The following is a 22,993-nucleotide window of genomic DNA, read 5'->3' as shown; positions in this document are numbered from 1 at the left end:
ATTGATGGCTGTGGTATTCAGCAAATCTTGAGAATGACGTACTGAATGAAAATATGATAGTGGTCTTCACCCGTCAAAGCTGAGAACGACGGGGCTCTGTATTGAATAAATTGACTGATTTATGTCCTTAGCTCAAGTCTCTGAAAATTTTGTTCAAGGGCGGACCTGTTTAATGAGTTTACCACAACAATTAGGCTCACAAAAGTTAGGATCCATTTCAAGGAAGCTATTTATCATAAGTTTATCATAACAATTATGTCTTAATGGATTAGCAAGGGTATTGCAACAGAGCACTAGACTTTTCCAAACTTAAGTAACTGTTGTTAGAATAATTAAAGTTAGGAATGGTAGAGGAAAACGCGTTTGACGTTTCCAATGTTTGTTTTGTCCGGATGATTTAAATCAGCACTGTAGTTCTATTGTTTCCGCGTTTGTTGAAATTTCTCTTTTTTGGTGTGCTCAAAATGGAAGATATTTACCTTTTGACAATAAGGGTCTTTTTCAGATGAATGAGCAGAAACAGCCGTGACAGACTTCTCTCCCAAGGTGTGGATCATGAACCTAAAAGTACCTTGAAGAACCGCCAATCATCTCGTATTGGTTCTTTGAATGAAGGAAGCGGATCAATCAAAACTAGGGAACAACAATTGATTGAAATGAGTATAGGCTCTGCAAAAAAATGCGTGGCTGTGTTAGATATAGCGCGAGGAAATTTAAGCATATATGAAATTTGAGACGTTTTCATCAAAAGATCCAGATCATTTAGCCCGAAACGATTCAACTATATTTCACAAGATTAGTTCAACCAATTAGTCAACGCCATTTTAGAATGTTTGAACCTAAGCCATGGCCTGCCTCTTCATTGCAGTGCAGTATTAGCAGAAATTGATTTGCTTTAGCGCATTGTTCTTTTTGTCTTTTTTTTGTTGGTTTTTTTTGTCGATGAAATCTCGACGATTTGTGGTTTCGGTTAGAATTAAATGTTTTTTAAAGTCGCAAAACGGCTCAAAATGAGCTTCAGAGTCGCAAAGCGGTTAAAAATGACCTCTTATTTGATTGATCAAAGGAACTCATTTGAACTCGACGCAAAAACCGCCTTCATACGGGCGATCAAGTGGAAATGTAACGTTCAGTTCTACATTTGCGAGGAACTCCAACTCGGCAAAAAGGGGAAGAGGTAGTTTTGTTCATGGAGAGGCGAGAAAAGAGGAGGAGATGCTTAATACGTTTGGATGTGGCGGTGTTAGTTCATGGGGGAGAAATGGGAAAAGTGAGAGTAGTTTCAACACAGCTGTGAAGTCGCATTCTAATTCGCCAAAAGAGTCATCAGTGGAGCTGCCACCCATTTCCAAAACCGGTAAAGGGCCTAAATTTTCCAAACGCCCAAAATCTGGGGTCTTGTGTACGATTTGGTCATCAACGAAAAATACAATGAAACAAGTTTTTCGAGATAAAATGTAGTATCAGTTGTAGTTGCAGATCTACGACTTTCAAGAGAGGGCGGATATTTAAAAAAATTGAAAGTTTTGTCGACCATTTTCTTAGGTCGACCAAAAACATTAGCAAAAAAACAAGAAAGGCAAAAAATCTTACGTCGACGGCAACTGAGTCAAAAAGTTGCTGGGCACTTTATTGAAAGTTTGACGAAAAAAAAAAACAAAAGTGCTTCAATTATAAAAAGCGAAATTTGGTTGCAAGTAAACTTAATCAGTATTATTTGCTTAGTAGATTCGCGAACATTCCATATCTGCGTCCAGACAGTTCGACCAAAGACAATTCAGCCGATTTGAAATTCAGACAATTCAGCCAAAAGTATGCAGACAATTCAGCCAATAATAGTGACCGCGGCAGTCGCGCCAACGTGTTGCGAGCTTGCCTACAGATGGTAGGACTCTATTCAAAATTTAGAGCCATATATGGCTCCAATTGCCTCAGGCTGAATTGTCTGTATATTTTTGGCTGAATTGTCTGAATTTCAAATCGGCTGAATTGTCTTTGGCTGAGTTGTCTTAATCTGAATTGTCTTTGGCTGAATTGTCTTTGGCCGAATTGTCTGTGCGCCGTTCGGACGTTTTTTTGAAATTCTGCCCCCTCCCCCTCGAGAAAATCCTAGATCCGCCTCTGAGTTTGTTGCCTAAGCTAAATCAAATATTTTAAAGAATAGATTTGCTGCTTAAGCACTTGTGCTCCTCGATTTTTTTTAGGTAACCGCATGCTGTTCTCCAGCAGTTTTTCATTTTCAGTTCTCAGCAGAATATAGCATTGCTTTCAGTGTCATTATTGGTTTAGCGATACTTACTCTTCGGCACTATGTGTCTTTTGTCGAGTTTGTTTTACTGATAGTCTTCGACCTTCACCCATGGCTAGTTGGATCGAAAATCTGATAAGAATTGATCATTTTTGAGCTCTCAATCATGCTTGATATTAATGATAATGTTGCTATTATCCTGTTGATATTGATAGTATTGTATCTTGCTGGTAGGAATAAATTCTTGTTTATCCCACTCTTTTCTCGGCTCGTCCTTTTCAATTTTCTTTTCTGTGAACTTTAAGCCACTTCATAATTACACTAAGAACGATTTTCTTATCTACAATTTTTTCAAGATGTGTTTACCAGCAGCCCAAGTAGATTGTACATAAGCTCTCAATATGATACATTAAAAGTATTTCGAATAATTACACATGCAGTTTGTTTAAACGCTCGATGAGGCAAGTAGATATACCACCTGTATACGGTTGCTCACTTTGTTCTTGGTAATATACCTACAAAAGGGTTGCCTACCTATTAGCTACTCTCCCAAATGCGTTTGACCGGTATGAAGGAACAACTGAGGTTTTCAAACTTTATATTAAGGACCGCACGATTTCGAGGTACCAAACAAGTAAACTAGCACTCACAAGCAAACTTTTTGTAGACTACGTGATCAGTTTGTTCCAAACTGAGTCACACGTTATTGTGTATTGTGTTCAGTTTTTTGTCCCGACTTTCTAAGAATGTTGGGATATAGGCTCTGGGTGGTTTTTTGTTCAGACCAATTTTCGAGAGCTTTTTTCTCGGGGATCGATCCCTGGATCTTCGTTTTCACAGTAGGTTCGCGCTCACAACTATACGAACCCGAATTACGATCACGGTGAAACGAGTCTAACTATCTGCCAGTTTTATACTTTGATGCTAAAACTGGATTGGGATCCGTTTTGTCTATTTTTCGACCAGTCAGAATGAGTCGAGTGTGAATAAGCGGTTTTTGTTATCACAGATTGCACTCCGGAAAAGCTTATTGGTCTTAATTATTCTACACATGACTTAAATTTTAGTACTTGAAATTTGTTATCATCAGCCTAAATTTCATAGTTAGGCAATTTTTCATTAACCAAAAGTTATTCGTGCTCAGTCAATGGGCAGTCGGAATATTCAGGGCTTTGCCCTGATACGAGCAGTCGTGTTAGAATATATGCGTATAAATCGGTGCTAACATACAATCCTTGCTGAGTATAATAAAAAATGCTATTGTAATCGTTCCGTTTTTCGAAAAAAGTAAGGAAATATTTATGTTCTTCTGGTTTTTTCTTCAGACCGACCGCGGATTTTTCTACCATCTGGAAACGAGAAAAACTGCAATACTATGAGTGACTTACCGAAAGTTGCTTGTCCCTATCAAATCTCGAAATTTCAAATAATAAATTTTTAACAAGCCTGAAAAGGGGGATGTGGGCGAATACGAATATGTGATAGTTAAATGTGCGAACTATTTCTTTCCGTTGTGTTGACCTATCGCAAACTTGGCTGAGTCGATCTTTCTCTGCATGGATCCAGAAATCTTGTTCAGTGGATAATTTTTCTTAGGTCTGATTCTGGAAGATGCAGATGACATAGATTACTCAATATCAACGAAAGGGGGGCATAAAACAGGTCGGAACAATCTTGCATCCATTTCGGACAGTTTCAAACAGATCGGAAGACCAACTGAAACAACTAAGGTTGATCGAAGGGCTTATAACTCATTCGCGAGGAAAACGAGGGACGCGCAGGTAAATTGTTTTTCAAATTGATGATTTGATTGAAATTCTTGGCTTCAATATTTAGTTAATCAAGAAGAATGAGAATAAACTCATCCAAGAATTTTGTAATGGTGCCATTTGCGTTGACTGTAGTCGCACTTCAGTTCCACTGTTTATAGGCGGCAACGCTGGACCCGTGGATACATAAGTAGAATAGTAGTTAAAAATTGTAGCATACATTTAAAAAACATGTATCACAAGTTCATCACGAATACAGCCTCAGGAAACACCACGCTTTCTTGGAAAGGGTAGATAGTCAAATCAGCTGATATGCACAATGTCTAGCCTTCCAATTTAACTATTGATTGAGGAACAAAAAAACCAAAAATGAAATAATCTTGAAGGTCCAAATTCATAAAAGTCATTCCGTTCAATAACAAAAGTTATATTTTACCTGACCTCTGACCCCGAATTTGATTTTTGGCCATACAAAGGGCCTGTCTCTGGTCGTTTTTTTTTCACCAGCTTACTTTTTCGTAATAGCACACTACATCAATTTTTGGCCGGCCAACCTTGAAACCGAATTGTCTTAAAGTTCCCGAAATGCGCATTTCAAAAATGGCATCTTTTAAAATAAGCTGTTTGTAATTGTTTAGAGAGAAGAAATCGCTCAAAGGCCTGCGCGCAAATTCAAAACAGTCGTTACACCTCTAAGCTCGGCAAAAGCTAGCGCTCAGAACTCAAATGTCGATGGCGGAGACGCTGAAAGGTTCAAAAAAGCGAGATACGTGCTGCTTCAATCAAAGCGACGAGTAGAAGATAATACTGAAATCATTGAAAGATCCAAAGGGGGATCTACCGACAATGGAAAACCAAACCATAGCCAGGAGGAATCGGAGGCTCAAAGAAACTCGGGTAGTCCAACTAATTTTGAAGTTAAAAGGGATCAACTGGCAATTCAAAATGAAATGGATAAACGGAATCAGGAAAATCATGATCCTTCAAATGTTAAAACTGAAACAATGACACCTTTGCAAAGATGTATCACAGCTAAGCGGAAAAACAGAGATAAAGATAAAAATGAGTTTGTTGTTGAGATATTCATGAAAGACCAACAACCTGAAAAAAATGTCATCGATTCTGAAGACAAGAAACAGATGGCAAGAACTCAACAATTCGAAGAAAATAAAAGATTCGAGCCAGGTTAGTTAACGGTTTTAATGTGTTCTTCGACTGTAATTATAATTGAAGTTTTGGAGAGGAGATACTGCTTTTTATCAGAACAGAACAGAACAGAACAGAACAGCACAATCAAAAAGTTTGCGATTTTGCTCATGTTCGGTGCGGAGTTACCTTTTTGGCTGCTTTTATGAAGTGAAAATAAGTTTAAAACAAAAAAGGTCTTTGGAGAAATTAGCAGTATTTGCATTCATGTTTTCAAAGTAATAAATCTGGAAAGGAGACAGTTATATTTCTTTGAAAAAAATTTAGGGAACGAACTACCCGAGAAGGTACAATCTGGAGAAGGGCAAACATCAGCCGACAAATCCCAAGTTCGTTTTCACCTGGAAACAAAAAATACTTTCAAGTTTTGATGCTAAATTGAGACTTTTGTGCGTTCAGGAAACAAGAGAAGATAATGACAAAACAATTAGCAGTCTCGAAACTTCGTCCGAAATTGAATCAGAAGCTACTAAACCAGAGTCAACGGCTGAATCACCGCAAGTAGAGAGTGAAATACCAGAGAAGACGGAGCCAGAGTTTTCAAAACCAGTAGTAAATGTATCATCTATTGGCTTCCACCAGAAGTACGACGAAGACGTAATTGTTCAGACAGAAGATGTCTTCATTTCAGGACTGAGTTTAGACGAAGGGAACAAGTTCGAATCTAGCCCGATCACAGTTCAAGAAGCAATCGTAAGTTGGAGAAGCAATTTGGATGGCGAATTATCTGTGATTTTATCCTAGTAGGTTGTTTTTTGGAACAAAAAACGTGTGTAAGTTTTGAATTATCGAAAACCAAAGTGGAAAATGCGAGAAAATGGAGGTTAAGATCTAGCTTTAATAGTAGGTATTAGGTTTTAAGAAAACTTATCGAATAATTTTTTTCATCGATTCCATTTTTTGTTGTGTTAGTGTCACTTCAAATAAGTTTTCAATCATTGAATTTTATCGAAAGTCAAGAAGCTTATAGCTGATGCAAATGGTTTTTTAAGAGAAAACAAGAATTCATTTTTGTTGTTTTTTATCAATGTTCGAGGAGGCAAAGACTCGAGGAAATAATTAATATGTTAATTAGTCTTGACTAGTGTAGATAATACTAGACTTCTAACCTAAACGAGTACGCTAAATTGTTTCCAGAGCGTCCAACCCGTGATCTGGCATTGTCGGCACGGCAAGTTTTACTTGACTCGCTTTTCTATCAACATTGGCAATTGTTTTAGAGCATCAAAAAGCTACTGTTTGGTGACGTGGCAGGTGCCTGGATGAGATCGTGGCTGAACCATCCGATCAGGATGAGTGGTGCATTCTCAGTTGACCTATGTCACTTCACTCCTTCGGGAATAGTAGCCGCTCTTCAAGCATACTACATTCATCACCATTTCTTCTTCACTCAGTGGAATAAAGTGAGTAGTGCTGTATAATTGTAGTGTTGTATGCTGAAAACAGATTATTTAGCCTCAGTGGTCGAACGTAACTTCCATGTTCCCTCACACTTGGCCGGGATGTAATGCGGTTGCTTTTGAGCCCTAAGGTCGAGGGTTCGAGTCCCGGTAGGGCCTTGTTCTTACAGTGTATGAAATTGGATTTTCCGGTAAAAATTAAGTTAACGTACTTTCGGCTGTCTGCCCAAGTTTTGTGGGCTTTTTTGTGTGCCGTAAGCACGTATCATGGTATTTGTAAGTGTTATTCATTGTAGCTTCAGTTGGGACTAAAACGTTTAAAAGTTTGAAAACAAAAATTGTTTTTTTTTCGGCTCAATTGGTGTCTGCTCAAAAGATTGCCGGCTTTGTTTCCGCTTCGTAAGTTTTGTTTCGTTATTAGGTTTAAATTCAAATGCCTTGCTTGTCATTGTTGCCTACAGTTCCAGTTTAATAATAACAGGCATTATCACTCAAGCAAAGCTTGTGTGATAGTATGAACTCTCTTTTTTCCAATCTAAGTCGCAATCTTGGTTCTGTAGGCAGGTTCGGATGTTTTTTTATGAACTTTTTCGTATTCTAGTTAAAATGTGTCCGCTCTATAAGTTGAGACATGTTAGTTAGTAAAAAATTTTTTTTCAAATTGACTGGTACTGCTAATGCGTCATAATTGGCTTGCTTCGCTTAGCAAATTTGTAGACTCATAATTGGCGTGCGTCACTTAAGAAATTTTGTGGGCTCAAAATTTTACTCATTCAGTTTTCCCAGTAGCGTTATCGGTCATTTTTTTTTGCTGGTGTATGCGAAATGCAACTTTGCCACTGTGTGAAAAGTATGGTATTGGGCTTTTATTTTATTTTCTTTTTAATTGACGGTTTGGAAATTCTGTTTCACTTTTTGCTAAAAACTAGCTTTTCTCAGAATCACTATTGATTTTGAAAAAGGGGTATGAATGGAAAGACCGACCATTCCCGTGTGTGCCTGCATAATCCTTTAGTCTCATTTTACTTTACCCCACTGTGTAATACCCACCCAAAAGCAAGTTTTTGGGTTCAATATATAGAAAGCGGTAGGTAAAAGTTCCTCTGCATTAGTGGCTACGCCCAAAATTTTTTGCTTGAAAATTCATCGCTCTCGGAAAAGTTACAGTTATGATTTTTTGAGCTTTCATTGATTTTCTCGACAACTACCCTCCCAACAACTACCCTCCCAAATTAAGAAACTTTTTGACTTGTCTTTAAAACTACTGTAGCAAATCTGAGATGAAGAGTTTAATCGAATAGACTGATTGCGAGAATTTTTCCTGCAGAAGTGGTGCCTTCTTTTCTGTAAGAAAAATGTTATATCCTAGGGATAGTTCCAGGTTCTCAAAAATTTTCGCTACCCACTTAAAACTTTTTCCTTACTAAATTACCAATAGTCTCTTTTTTCTCCAATTTGGCTATTTTTTGAGGGAAGTGTGAATCCTTGAAGTGTCAATCTGGAAGTTCAAAGAGTTTTGTGATTTTTTAAATTGAAAACTGTTGAAAAAGTAAACTTTTCGATATCTTTGAGTTCTTTGAAACTTTTCCAACTGTCTGTTGACTATTTTTAGTTTTGGACAAGATGTTGATATCATCAGTATGAAGAATAAGTACCACGCCGAGCCCAAATTTTTAGTAAGATTCTTCGAGAGTTGAAGTTGGAACAGCAACAGAATCAGTTTTTTAACTGCTCAACACGATGTTATAACTGCTTGATCTCTCGTTATCTCATTTGTGTATAATTTAGGATACGAATGAACTCTGGCGTCCAACACAGCAGCAGAAGATGAAGAATTTGTCTCGAGCAGTGGCTTCTATGATCGCACAATGTGCTCAACCCTCCAACTCTCAAAGTGGCACTGGCGCCCCCCTAATATTTTGTAGTGCCGCCCCTTCAGTGCAGTATAAATCTACGATGACCATGCCTCATGACGGAATAACAGAGCGGGTGGGTGAATTGTTCAAATGGTTGTGTATTTCTGGTCTACTAAAAAAGGGGCGTTTTCGTTAAAATTGGCGAATATGCAGTCTTAACGCTGCATAATTAAAGTTATATGCCTGCGTTACCCGAAAGTTATTGCGTTACTCTTTAGTTGATTTATCAAAAAGGCTGGATTTTTAGTCATGAGCGTAGTTAAAATTCTTATTTAGGTCATGGTGGTTTTTTTGTTTTGTTTTCTCAGGAAAAAGTCTTTCTTCACGGAAAAACTTGATTTTTCGGGGCTTGACTTTTGATTTTTTTGTTCTTTCATTTCATTTCCTTTGTTTACACAAGCACTGCTTGTGTTATAGTATGAACTATCTTTTTTTTCCAACCCAAGTCGCAACTATTGTTGCGATAGAATGTGTCCATTTTGAAAGTGTTCATTTTGATCAATAAACAGCTATTAAATACAGCCAATGCTAAGGATATTAACACCGACTATTATTGTTTCGAATTTCTTAACGAAAGCAACGGAATAATTGTGCTCGGGGTGGTTTTTTTCTTCAGACAAATTTCGACTTTTTAACTAGCCATTTTGACGAGCTTTTTTAAATATCATTTATAAGGTATTGTTGTCCTCAGCTTAAATTTGAATTCTTGAGTTAATTACGTCTGTGATCATTTTTCGTAAAGTTATGGGGGTTTAAAAATTGCCATTTTGGTAAATTTGGAAAAATTATTGCGCGATTTATTTCGCGCTATTAACGCGTAAGCGTAGATTTAATCCGTCCTAGCAATCGTTCCAAATTGGTTGAAGGAAGCTTATTTGCCTTAATTGATTTGTTACTAGGAGTGAAATTTATCACTTCGTACTTTATATGGCGTGTGGGGCGATGATTTTCACAAAATCTCAAATTAAAAAAAAAAGTTGTTTTATTTTAATTAACAATGGTTTTTTTTTTATGTTATTACTGCTCCATAGACCTTAAAAGGCAGTCCGAACGTTCAGGGTTTGCTCTGATACGAGCAGTATTGCTGATCCGACTTTCGAAAGTAACGGAATAATTGTGCTCGGGTTGGTTTTTTCAGACACATTTCGACTTTTTAACTAGTCATTTTCCCTAAATGGAACAAAAGCTATTGCGTGCATTATTAAGTTGCTGTGGAAATTTTTTTGGTATTTAGATACAAGGCTAGAGCACCAACCCAGGTAACTAACTCGCTCTCTTTGATGGTAGCTCAAATATAAATTTCCTTTTTAATTTTCTGTCATTTTTGACTACCTCAAGGAAAGAACGTAGGTATCAGGTCTGTTATCATAATCAAGCCCTATTAGTTGTGGCTCTGATTCTAAAATAACAACAATTTTCTCTCAGTGTCGAAAAAACTGAATTTTTTTGTCGGAACATTCTGTGCTTTTTTCACAGCAACCGGCTCTCCTTGTTTGCTTATGATTCTTATAAAAAGTTGCCTTTTTGTTTCAGATTGAAAAGTTCATGTTTGGAAGTTTCGAGAGCCTGGTCGAGTTTCTGGATCTGTTCCTACCACAGGTTTTATTCAGTCAATCTTTCAATCTTTCTTTGTTCGTCTTTGTCTAAATTTCTGCTGCTGCATGTTTAGCTGAGTGGATGTAAATACTTTCTGGTGCTACTTCTCTACTCTGTGCTTCTCTCCAGGTCACCATACAAGTAAATATCAAAGTTTTTATTGGGGTTAGAGGGCCGTTTTCTCATGTGAGAAGGGTTGAATGACAGAAACATACCAACCAATCACCGTCTTTAAGCTGTCCAGTGTTATCATCAGATTTTAATGCGAATTCAATTTAATTACTGGAGATATATTATTGGCTGGCATGATTTTGTCGTTTGGTCCTTTTGCTATGAGGGAGTCCTCCGTTACCTTGCGTTAATAGGATAATTTAGTGTCTCTCCGACATCTATTGCTCTGAAAGGTAAAAATCACCTAAAAAGGTGATTTTAAGTATAACGATATAAGGAAGTGCCAAAATTATACAGCGGCTTGCCTCAAGTCTTTTCCTCTTGATTGCAGCCTATTTCATTCAAGGCACATCTTGATGATCCTTTTGTTCACCTTTGTGGTTCATTTCTAAAAATGGGTCGTTTATTTATTGTGGTAATTTCAGTTTCCCATGAAATTTCAGTGTTCGGCAAGACATGTTAAACATGGGTGATCCTCTGTTAAACGATGGTCGCTGTTCCCCCGCTTTGATGTCGCTTTTACTAACTGGGGTTGCGTCTCCTTGTTGGCTGAATGACTGCGTTGAATTGAGAAATGAACCCGATACCAGAAGGGGCGTGGCAAGTAGAGTCAACTGTGGCATCCTCACATGCAGACATACTAAGAAAAAGGTCTTGGTGAGTGAGCTAGAAATAAGATTGAAAGAATTTTTAAAGTAAGTTTTTTTTTCAAAATTTTTAAGAGTCGATGAACGTAGTGCAGACTTTTAGAGAGGTCTGCACTTTTTCTTTTGATTTATTTTTTAATGAAAGTCTTGAAATTTGTTCAGGATCAAATATCAAATTTACTTTTTGCGGCTTGAATTTTGATTTATTTTTAAGTTCAGCTCATTTTCTTGCTAAAAAAAGGCAAACTCACTATCGAGCAGCATAGTGTAGAGGTGATGAAAAATGTGATAAAATTCAGCTTTTGAAAATGGATTTTTTTATTTTCCAGCGAAATAAAATATAATTTTTATGTGATCCAGTTTTCCAAATATGAGTTTGTTTTATCAAAAAATTATCAATCATTATTTATTTTAGAAATTCAGTGAGCTCAAGGTCGTCTATTTTTTTCTTTGAAGTCCGAAAGTTTCAATTTTTTCAAAAAAAGTATCTTTTTCTGTTTGATTGGGCTCATTGACTCTTTTCCTTTTTTTACTGGCTATGTTTGAGATTTTAATAGTGCGCACTAACAAGTGAAGTTTGCTTAAGTGAAGTTTGCTTTCTAAACTTGTAAAGTAAAAAAGAACAAAGTGATTTTCACTTATAAAGTTCTTAATGATTTTGTTTCTCGTAAGTTCACTAGTATGATTTTTGTTTCAATTCGTTTTCCTTTGTTTAATAAAGGCAAAGTCCACTGTCGAACAGCAAAAGTGAAAAGGTAAAAAACACATTTTTGTTTCAAAAATGGGCTTCAATTTTCTGAATTACCAGCCCGGATATAAAAAATTACCTACTGGTCCAGTTCTCTTCAAATGGGATAACAGAACGAAACAATTCCGAATCAAAAACAGTGTGTGAAGTTTATTTTACATAGACTTCACTATGTTTTAAAAAGCTTCAGCGTGATTTGTTTTTTTTTCTTCAAAGTTCGAAAGAAAATTTTCCATTTGTCTGTTGACTATGTTTTAAAAAGATAGTCAGGATAATTGAATCATCGAAATGGATTAGAAAGAAGTCAGAGTACAGGGTGAATTTTGCTTCAGCGTGATTTGTTTTTTTTCTTCAAAGTTCGAAAGAGAATTTTCCATTTGTCTGTTGACTATGTTTTAAAAAGATAGTCAGGATAATTGAACCATCGAAATGGATTAGAAAGAAGTCAGAGTACAGGGTGAATTTTGCTTGCGATGAACAAGCGTTATCAAGTTAATATAAACTTTTTAGGGCAACAACTAGTTTAAAAAAATTACTAAATCATTTGCTCAGCTTATGTCAAATAAGACCGTGTAGCGTAGAGGTAATGTACATGTGTTGGCCGATAAAGGATCTTTTTTGCAAAAGAAAAACTTTCTGCGTAACAAATATCATTTGTCTGACTATTGTTTGTCTGCTTGGTTTTTTTCGGCTTAGTTGTCACAGTACGGAGTTCACAATCATGCAACACACTTTCAATGGTACAAGTACTTGCCTTGCAAGAAATGTTCCTGATTTTTTGGGTTTCTTAAACAAATTTTATTTGCGATCATAGTACAGATGCTTATATAGGTCGTGATATATTTTTTCGTTTTTGTTTCCAGGAAAAGATTTAAAATTTGCTGAGCCTCAACTTTGCTATTTCGCCGTTTGACTTTGATTTACTAATTTCTTAAAATATGCTCTATTTCTAGTATAAATTTTGTATCGGGAAAAATTTGTTCACTATTAGTTTTGACGTTTCGCGGTTCGATCAGTGAAGTTCAGTGCATTTGCATTGTTAAAAAAGGCAAACTTCCTTATCGAACTGCAAAAGTGTAATAGTCAAGAAAATTGTGATCGACTTCTAGTATCGAAATTGGAGTTTCTTTTTGAGATTTCCCAGCGAAAAAAAAATTACTTATTCGTCCATTTTCCTCAATATGAGTTTGTTTTATCTAAAAAGTGTCAGTCATCATTTGTTTTAGAAAATCAAAGAGCGCAAGGTTGTCTATTTTTTTCTTCGAAATTCGAAAGTTTTCCAATTTTTTTTTGGCTAGGTATAAGTTTTTTTTTGAAAGGCAAGGCAGTCTTTTTTACTTTTTACTTGCGTTCATTGACTATGTTCCAACTTTCTGTTGGCTACGTTTTCTTTTAAAGTTTAGTTCATTTCCTCTGTTAAAAAGAAGGCAAACTCTACTATCGAATAGCAGAAGTGTATAGTCACGAAAAACGTGATTGACTTCTAGTTTCGAAAGTGGAATGTAAATATCAGATTTCCGAGCGAAATAAAATCGTATGTATTGATCCAGTTTTCCAAAATTGGGTTAATATTATGAAAAAATTGTCAATAATAAATTGTTCTAGAAATTCAAAGAGGTTCAAGGCCATCTTTTTTTCTTCGAAATTCGAAGGCTGTGATGTTTTCAAAAAATAAGTCAGTTTTTCCTGTTTGGTTGCGTTCATTTCTCTTTTCCAACTGTCAATTGGCTGTTTTGTTTTTTAGTTTGAAATTTAAGCGTCAGTTTTTTGCCTTTTACTTCAGGTTGAGAGCAACATGAAGACTCCTAAGTTACCAATCTGGGTAGCCGAAGTGGCCGCGTGGCCGAAATTGTTAACTCCAACTGCAGTAACACCAAGAAGTCGCCATAAGATGAAGACGAGGTACTCAGTTGTGTTCTGTAGCAACAGAAGACTGATTTCTGACTGGAAGGTGGAGAGACACTTCGATCTGCATTGGCTGCTAGCTTGTCCATTTCAAGTTGAAAAAATCAAACTGACAGTTGGTGAGTCGAGACACTAATTTTAATCTCCGGATGTTATGTATAGGTTTTCCAAATGGAGCAAAACCGGCTGTGTTTTATCCTTTTTTGATATTAATTTATTGCCGGCAATTTAGTTGATATGCCAATTTTTAATCAATTATTTTTAGCAAAATCGCTTTTTGGTTAACAAGTTTGATACCCTTGCGGTTAGCTAGTGAATAACAACCGATTAGTACATTTTTTCCTTTGGCTTTATTTTCAGATTTTGCAAGTTTACCAGTCCCGATAATATTTTCCAGTTGCCTATTTTCTTATGGCAAGTGTGCCAGTCCTGAATACACTAGTGATCAGCGTAATGGACTGTGCGAAGCTTCTTTTTTTCTAAGCTAACTCACAAATAAAAGTGTTCATTAACAGTGCTCACTTGTTTGCTGGCACTTTTGCTATAATCACGATCTATAGCAGTGGAAATTTCATAGTATCTGTTCTCTGCTTTCTGTGTTCGTGATTAATTAAGCGCCCGTGGCTGAGTGTTCAGTGAGTGAGACTCATTTCTTCTAGGTCGCAGTAAGGTAGGCAAACTCCACTATCGAACAGCAACAGTGTAAAGGTCACAAAAACATGATTACACTTGCCATCATTTTAGTGTATCATTACGAACCTTCTTTTTTTCTAACCTCACTCGCAAATAAAAGTGTTCCATAAAAGGTTTCATTTGTTTGGAAATTTCACTGTAGCATTGGAAATTGCATAGCATCTGTTCTCTGTTTTTTTTTGTGGCTAGTGTTTGGAACCTATTCAGCTTACGCGGTTAGTGTGTGAGTTCCTAGAAATTCAAAAAGCTTTGAGGGCATATATAGTTTTTTATAATTCAAAAGTTTTCGGATATTTTCATGTAAAAAATTAGTTATTTTTTCTAATTACTTGCGTTCCTTGACTCTGTTTCAACTGTCTTTTGGCTATGTTTTCAACTTTTTCTGAAACAATTTATTTTTTGGGGACAATGTTTAAGCAAAAGGCATGAATTTTCAATCCAAAGTCTGCATAATTTTCAACTTAAGGACAAGGTCAAATGGGTGGACAGATTAGATTGTCTTGAAGGTTTAAGCGGAGGGCAGCTTAGGGCAATGAAAATCAGAGCAGCTAAAGGCGAGGCAAAGAAAGGAGGGGCAATGCAGGACAGCGGAAGGCATGTCAAATTAGCGCAAGGCAAGAAGGGGTAGCATACGGCAAGTAGGAGTAGGGCTGCTCAAGGTAAGTAGGGGAAGCGTAAATCAAGGCAGGCAGCGCAAGGCAAGAAGAGACAGGGCAGTGCAAGGCGAGGGGTAGGACAGCACAAATCAGGGCAGAGCAAAGTAGGGCCGAGCAAATCAAAGCAGCGCAAGTTAAGGCATCGCAAAGCCAAGCAGGGCATTTGAAAGCAAAAAGAGGCAAGGCGGCGCAGAGCAAGGGAGGGCAGGGTCAAAAAAAGCATGGCAGCGCAGCAAGGAGGTGCAGTTAAGGCAAGGCAAAGCAGTGCAAGTTGAATACAGGCAGCGAACGACAAGAATAGGCAGGGCAGCGCAAGGCAGGGCAGAGCAAGGCGAGGAAGGGCTGCGAAAGGCAAGGCAGCCCAAAGCAAGGATGAACAGGGAAGCGCTGAGGAGAGCGGGACAGCTTAAGGCATGGTTCAGCAGTGCAGGGCAAAACGGGCACGGCAAGGCATGAAAGTTCAAGAAGTTTTTTTCAATCCGGAGTCTAGAGATATGTTAATTTGAGATAGTTAGTTCAAGGCCAAATGTCCATACAGAAAGTTTTGAGGAATAGTGCGTTCATTAAAATGTGAATCCCAGGTTGCATATCATTAGGTGTGTAGCTTAGCGTTGCGATTCTTATGCCCAAGTTTCACTTTCTAGAGGCTCGTAGTTTAGAAGATATGCACGAATTTACGAATCTTTCAAATTGATTTAAAATACATTTTTTTGGTACTCGTACTTGCACGCTACTGGGATTGTAGTCCAAAGTTGCAATTCTAAAGCCAAAATTTCGAGTTCCGCAAACCTAGTATTTAGAAGATTTCGACCTTTTAACGAATCTTTTAAAAATTCTAAAAATAAAGACATTTCCAAGATTTTCAAATTCAAATTTCTGAACCCGCTGCTGGATGCTAAAGGGGTTAAGTTGGGGGTTGAAATTAAGTTTGGGTTTGAAATTCACTTTTCAGAAGTTCGTAGTTTAGAAGATAAGGACTTTTTAAACCAAATTTTCAATATTTCTAAAATCTTGAAATCAAAGATCATCTTAAAATCAAATATTAGAGCCGTTGTTGGATGTCAGCGGGGGCTTAGTAAGGGTGTAGAATTCAACGCCAAAACTTCACCGTTCAGAAGCTCGTATTACACTAAATATGGGCGTTTCATCGAATCTTTCTAACAACTCCAAATATTTTGAAAAAAGTTGCTAAATGATTCAGAAAGAAAATATAGTTTTGTTTTGCTTTTCCTGATAGTAAGAAACATATACGAATACCTATGGCAGGCGTTTGGGGTTCATATGGCCACGTTGCCTGTCCTCTTCGTCTCTTTTCTAATGAAAGCTAAGGATGGCCTGCTCAATTTAGGATTGTTATTGACCAGAAATGTTTGCTCTTTCTTTGTTTCTCTGGATGCGAACTGGAGTTTTTTCCATGTGTTTATCCTCAAAAACTTGCTGATAACTAAAGTTTTTCGCTTCACGATTCACGTTTTTAATTATGTCGAATTTTGAAAGCTGAATGCTCAATTGCTTGGGCTGAAAGTTTTAAGTTACCTGCGAATCGTATCACAGATTTTCTTTTTCAACAGTTTGCTTGGAAAAAACATATGTTTTTGTCTCGTGATAGTTCAAGCAATAAAAAAACCTACTGTCATCAAAATGTTGTTGTTTCATAGCTTGTCTCAAAAGTTGAGTTTTCCTAATCGATTCGAGCTATGAAAACGACCTGAAATTTTTCAAAGTTTTGCGATACGGTTCAAGTTAAAGTATAACGAAAAATCAGAATTGCACTGCTTTCATGGCAGGCTCATAAAAATGGTTTTTTACTTATCCGTTTTAGTAATGAAAAAGCCTGAAGTTTTCAAAATTTACATTGTTTGAATATCTTAAAGATGTTTACTTTTTTTGATGCGATTCACGGTATGCAATAGCTTTTAACATTTCAAAGTTTTATCACTTGATCGTCTTGACAAGTTAAGTTTTGCGAACCTTTGTAAGCTGTAATACATTTGAACTATTTCAAAGATTCTTTGCTGGAATGATTAGCTTGCCTCGAAATACCTTAACCCTTGCAAAACGATTGACGATATGGAATAACTTAAATTTATTCAAAAATCCATTGCTTGAAAAGCTTGCTCAGCTTTTTGCGAGCTGATTGATTATTGGAAACGGGCTTGCTAGTTTGTGCGCATTTTGATTTTTTTTTAAAACTGTGAGCGTGCTTGCTATACAATTGTACTAAAATTAATCTGTTTTAAACAATCTTTGACCTATTACAATGGGCAAATCTTTTTGAGAGTCGATGAATGTAGTGAAGACTCTCATATAGGTCTTGGTGATTTTTATGTGTTGAGAGATATTCAAAAATAAAAAAAATTCGAAAAATTTTACACCATTCATTTTGGTTTCTAAACATATTTGCTCGATCTTTTTCGGAAGGTCAATCTAAACCAGTTTTCTGGCTTTATTATACTTCGGTCAATTTTTACACATTTAATTTATAAACAATTTAGTATTTGAAATTTTGAAAATGATATATTTTCAATTTCAATTTCAAATCAGCAATCAAATCATTTTAAACAGTAATTGATTACGAAAAACTTTTACTTTTAGTGTTGTTCGTTTTTTATAATTCTAGTCTTTCGATTGTTGTATAGTTTCCTGATTTAGCTTTATTTAGCGCGTATGAGTTTTGCATGTACTGTTTTGAGAATTCGCGCATTCAATTTCCATATTATGATTATGCCTGCGATTAGCAAGCGTTTTAACATCGGAATATAGACCTTCGAGCTAAAAACTCAGCTTTATCATTTGCTCAGCTTGCTTTAATAACAAATTAAGCTCGAGGTATTATTTTGGCCCATGTAAGTCGTGTTTTCCTCTAATAGAAAATCATTACAGACAAAATATTGTGGTGTTTTTCACTTTGTTATTTGGTAGCTTGCAATGCTTCGTTTGCGTAGTATCAGAATGGTTCGAAGCTCAGCTTTGCCTCTGTGCAGCTCGTTTTTTTCTTTTTTTTCTTGGAGGAAATGTATGTTTTTATTCTCTTAATTATTTTTAGCCTCAGATTTTTAAGTTGTCATTGAACGATTTAGAATCCGTGGCCTATATTGCTTGGCTGTTTGAACAACTTCCTAAATTGTGTCTTTATTATGGCAGTGAAATTGAAGCATTTCCAAAATTTTCTTTGAAGCACTCAAAGGAGCAATGCAAAACGGTTGCGCTTGCCACAGATGTTCATTACCCTAGCGATCAGCTAGTGTTTTAGTGCGAACCTTCTTTTTTAAGAGTAATGAACGTAGTGAAGGTTCTTTTATAAGTCTTGCTGATTTTTTTAAAAGGAAAAAGTCTTAAAATATTGATACACTTAGGTATAATGCACTTTTTGAGTTCAATTGAAATTCATCTGCTATAAGTGACGTAAATAGCACTCTCCAAATACGAACGTGCAAATGGCGCGAAAGTTCGTGACCATTTCTAGTTTCTAAAGAGGAGTTTAGTTTTTAGATTTCCAGCAGAATAAAAACTTTACCTGATGATCCAGTTTTCGCAAGTTGGGTTTATGTTATGAAAAAAGCGCCGGTCATAAAATGTTCTAGAAAGTCAAAGAGCTTGAAGGGCATCTATTTTTTCTTTGAAATTCAAAAGTTATTTTTTCAACAAAGTCTGTGTTTTTTTTAATGTTTACTTGCGTTCATTACTATTTTCCAGTCTTCGATTGGCTTTATTTTCACTTGCAAGCAGCTATTGTTTTAGTACGAACCTTTTTTCTAACCTAACTGTAAGCGTTTATGCTATAACCACGATCTGTAGCATGGGAATTTTCAGCATCTGTTCTCTGCTTTCTTTGAGGCTAGTGTTGTGATTAAACGCCCGTAGCTAAGTGGTTAGTGCGTGAGCGAAGCTTCGCCTCTGTGTTTAAAGGTCTGTCATGCTTCTTTTCACAGCATGGCTCACCGACGAAAAATCTTTCTTTAATCGAGAAAAATGTTAGAGTTTCGACGGAAGGCGGCTTGCATTAATTCAAAAATTTAAATCGTTGTCTAGTAAATCTGTTAAGAGCTAAAGAAAAACCACGAGTTAGGCGTATAGAAGTCAAAATTTATGATATAAATAAATCCATTCGTTTTTAAGAGTAATGAACGTAGTGAATACTCTTATATAGGTTTTGTGAGTTTTTTTCAGGAAATAGTCCTTAAATATTGATGCAATTAGGTATATATGCTCTTTTGAGTTCAATTGAAATTCATCTGCTGAAACTGACGTAAATACCACTCTCCAAAAATTCGTGACATTTTCTAGTTTCGAAAGTGGAGTTTAATTTTTAGATTTCCAGCGGAAAAAAAACTTTACCTGTTGATCCAGTTTTCACAAGTTGGGTTAATGTTATCAAGAAAGCGCCAATCATAAATCGTTCTAGAAATTCATAAGAGCTTAAAGAGCATCTATTTTTCTTTGACTTTCTTCGAAACTCTGTTTTTTTATGTTTACTTGCGTTCATTGCTCTGTTCCAATTTTCGATTGACTATGTTCTCGAAATATTGCCGCTCACCGTCAAATTGTTTGCTCACTCCATGCCAGATGAAACCTTTATTTTAGATGCACGAGCCATGGTATCATGGGGAGATCTGACAGAAGATGACTTCCACTCTATCGAAACTACAATTAGAACAAAGTTTGTATCACGATTTGTCTTACGTCTATTTAGGGTTTTGACGGATTTCAATTTAGCGGATCTGAGAATTTTTTGTCAGTATACGTATGTCCCGCTGTCCGAGTCAATCTAATTACACAAGCACAGCTTCTGTTATAGTATGAACTCTCTTTTTTTCCAACCTAAGTCGCAAATATTGTTGCGATGCAATTGCTGCGACAAAAGGTGTTCATTTTGAAAGTGTTCATTTTGATCCAGCTATTAAGTACAGCCAATGCTAAGGATATTAACACAGACTATTATATTACAATTAGCACTTTAACTTCAAGGTATCATGGATCTGTAGCGTAGAGGTAGGGAAGGAGACCAGCAACAAAATAAGAGGGTGCGAACTTGGACAGGTTCGGATGTTTTTAATGAACTTTTTAGTTTACTAGTTAAAATGCATATCCGCTCTATAAAGTGAGGCATGTTAGGTAATTTTTTTAAAAAAGTTGACTGGTACTCTTAGTATGTCATAACTGCCTTGCGTAACTTAGCAATTATGTAGACACATCATTGGCGTGCGTCACTTAAATTTTTTTGACTCATTCAGTTTTTTCCAGTAGCGTTATAGGTCATATTTTTGATTGTGTATGCGAAAAGTTTTACTCATTCAGTTTTTCCTATTAGCGTTAACGTTCAGTTTTACTCATTCAGTTTTTCCTAGAAGTGTTATCATTTTTTTGCTTGTGTATGCGAAGTACAAATTCTCCTCTGTTTAAAGCCCAAACAGAGCGATATCAGATATTTGTTTCACATTTTTCGAAGTTGAGTATTAAAATTATGCTGAAAAAGAAACAAGCCGGAAAGTGGAAATGGAATTTCGAACAACTTTGTAGTCCGTTTTTGGCATTGAACTTGCTTATAGTGTTTCTATTTGTGATGTTTTTATCGATGTTTTTTCTTATCGATGTTTTTATTTGTGAAAACCTGGATCTATTGCGGGCGGTATCAACACTTCTGTTTATGCTTGTTAATTTAACCGTTTCACATTTTAACCATTTATTACTTAGTCAAAAATTGAGCAAATTGTTAGAGGGCCGCCCTAGAGGGCAAACGGCTATTTGTATTAACGATAAAATCTTACTAAATTTCAATTGATACTTCATCTTTTTTATGTATTTGAGATATATGCATTAATCCTATCTCGTATATCAGCCAGTAACAAATCTTCAACCCCCCCCCCCCCCCCCCCCCCCCTATAAAGAAATATCTATCAATTAAGCATATTCGAATAACAAAGCGTAAAATGAATTTTCTTTTCACAATGTGTAGAAATAAGCTCGCTGATATGCACATATTTTACGGTACCGCGACAACTCGCGCCAAAAGACAAGTCGCAAAGTTTGAAAAGTAGTTTATAACTTAATAATTCCTTTTTAAGGTCGCAGTATTTTACTTCGAGGCGCCCTCCTTGAAATAGTTGTTTGTTCGTTAAATTTGAAATTAACTTTCTGTTTAGGTGGAGTGACATAGAAGTGGATTGGAATGGATCAAACCCTTCGGATTTTGGATTCATACCTAACTCACAAACAGCTGTCGAAAAGTTCAAATGAAAAATCCATCTATTTATTGTCCATTTATTGTAAAATTTATTTAAAATTCGATATCAAATGTAAATAGCCTACTTTGTAAATAGCGTTGAATTGACAATTGCTTACGATGGATGCTATTTTTTATGCTCAGTCTGAAAATACTCCAAATTGAATTGAGACAAGCTAATTGATCCGAAGCTTCCATTGAACACGCAAAAAAAAAGTAATTTTATACTTGACACTGAGTGTGGGGGAAAATGTGCACTAAATCTAATTGCATTTTTTGCAATTTTAGTTTTTGTTGCAAAGAAATACACTGGTCTTTTTTACCAGATTTGACAGTATCAGGTCCGCCTTTTGGAGACTGTTATTTAATTACACTATCAAGCTTGCGAGGGTTAGTGTATTAGTAGGAACCTTCTTTCTTTTCTAAGCTAACTCACATTTTTTTTAAATAGTGCCTACGTCGATTGTTTGAAAAAAAGTTCCTCAAATACCATTTTGGGCCGTTTTGAAAGCTTCTCACAGAAGTTTCTGAGCATCCCCCTTCAATTTGAATGTGTTTTGGCACCGAAGTCAAATTACAATTTAATGGCTAGTTGACCGGAAATAAATGTTAAGCAGTACAAGCAGGTAATCAGTTCGCCGAACCCCTGTCGGGGGAGGGTGGTTGAGGTGAGGTTTGGTACGTCATAGCACCGGCTGCCCATCATAAATTAGTAATGTTATATCCGGTACAATTTTGAGGTCACGATAATAGATAAGCTCGTTGTAAACCGTTTTGAAAAAAAAATCGGAAATAGGTCAATTTGTAAAATGTTTTTTTTTAAAGAAGGAAAGTAGCTAAAAGCGTACAAGCTTTATACTTGACCATGTTCAAACAATGTGTGCAGTTCTAAGAAAATCATAACAACACCGACCGTTCTCGATAAAAGTCAGGATCCAAAAAACGCCTTTTTCGATCTTTTCGGTTTGAGCATCTGAAACAGCTTTGCTGCTGCATTGGTCGAACCCAATGTACGCAGCATTTAAATTGGTTTTCTGACTTTCATTGAACTTTTGATCACTCATTTTCATCTATGAAATCATGAATCATTTTCTGAGGGCATTTTCTGATTGCCATCTTTTAATCGTTCCCCGTTTTCACTCCACTTTTGGTCAGTAAGTTTATGGGTCTTAAGTTTGCCCCTGTTTTTTTTTCAATATTTCGATGTAGGACTTGCACACAGCTTATTCGCGCTTAAAATTGCTTACAATAACAAGCTGCAAGCTAATTAAATCGAAGCGAATACTTCGTTGCTCAGTGAGTCGTGGGTTCCAATCCATGCTTACGCCGAGCGTACATATGGCAAACATCCGAAAAACCAGAAAATGATGTGAAAGATCTGAGTTAAAAAGCGATTAAAACATGCAGTAGTGGTTGAATGAATAGCAGGACTCCGTTGTCGCCGCAAAGCCGCGTTGTGTGTTCACCGGCGACCTTAAAAAGAAAGTTAGATACCAGGCCACCTTCGCCCAAGGCAAACAAGTGCACGAAAATTCATGAAACACTTCAGTTCAGTTACAAAAAAACGTTTGTTCTTTTTAATTGATAGCAAAAGCAATCGCGCAGCAGGTTTCGAGAATCAAAAGTTTGACGCAAATGGCGATATATTGACAAAAAAAAACAGCGTACTTTCAAATTTGCTCAGATTCACACCAGGAGTCTATTCTATGCATTAAATTTTCTTTCAGCCAAATAACGGATCCAAAAACAATTTAGAGAAACTGGATTTTCGAAGGCGGTCTTTATTTTACAAGATTAATTGGGAAGTTATCCACA

General features: G+C 36.4%; 1 protein-coding gene across 1 annotated transcript; it reads left to right on the top strand.

The window, feature by feature from the left end:
• Positions 1 to 1,012: 1,012 nt before the first annotated feature.
• Positions 1,013 to 21,303, top strand: LOC134847605 (probable ubiquitin carboxyl-terminal hydrolase MINDY-4). The gene is made up of 13 exons (XM_063864718.1): positions 1,013 to 1,357; positions 3,845 to 4,029; positions 4,656 to 5,202; positions 5,491 to 5,552; positions 5,623 to 5,916; positions 6,444 to 6,626; positions 8,412 to 8,612; positions 10,073 to 10,138; positions 10,209 to 10,276; positions 10,750 to 10,963; positions 13,485 to 13,725; positions 19,540 to 19,615; positions 21,099 to 21,303. The coding sequence occupies exons 1-13, from the start codon at positions 1,216 to 1,218 to the stop codon at positions 21,190 to 21,192; spliced, it is 2,373 nt and encodes a 790-aa protein (XP_063720788.1). The 5' UTR covers positions 1,013 to 1,215; the 3' UTR covers positions 21,193 to 21,303.
• Positions 21,304 to 22,993: the final 1,690 nt, after the last annotated feature.

Source organism: Symsagittifera roscoffensis, chromosome 6 (assembly GCF_963678635.1).
Source record: "Symsagittifera roscoffensis chromosome 6, txSymRosc1.1, whole genome shotgun sequence".
NCBI lineage: Eukaryota > Metazoa > Xenacoelomorpha > Acoela > Convolutidae > Symsagittifera > Symsagittifera roscoffensis.
This window is presented reverse-complemented; position numbering and strand designations above follow the sequence as displayed.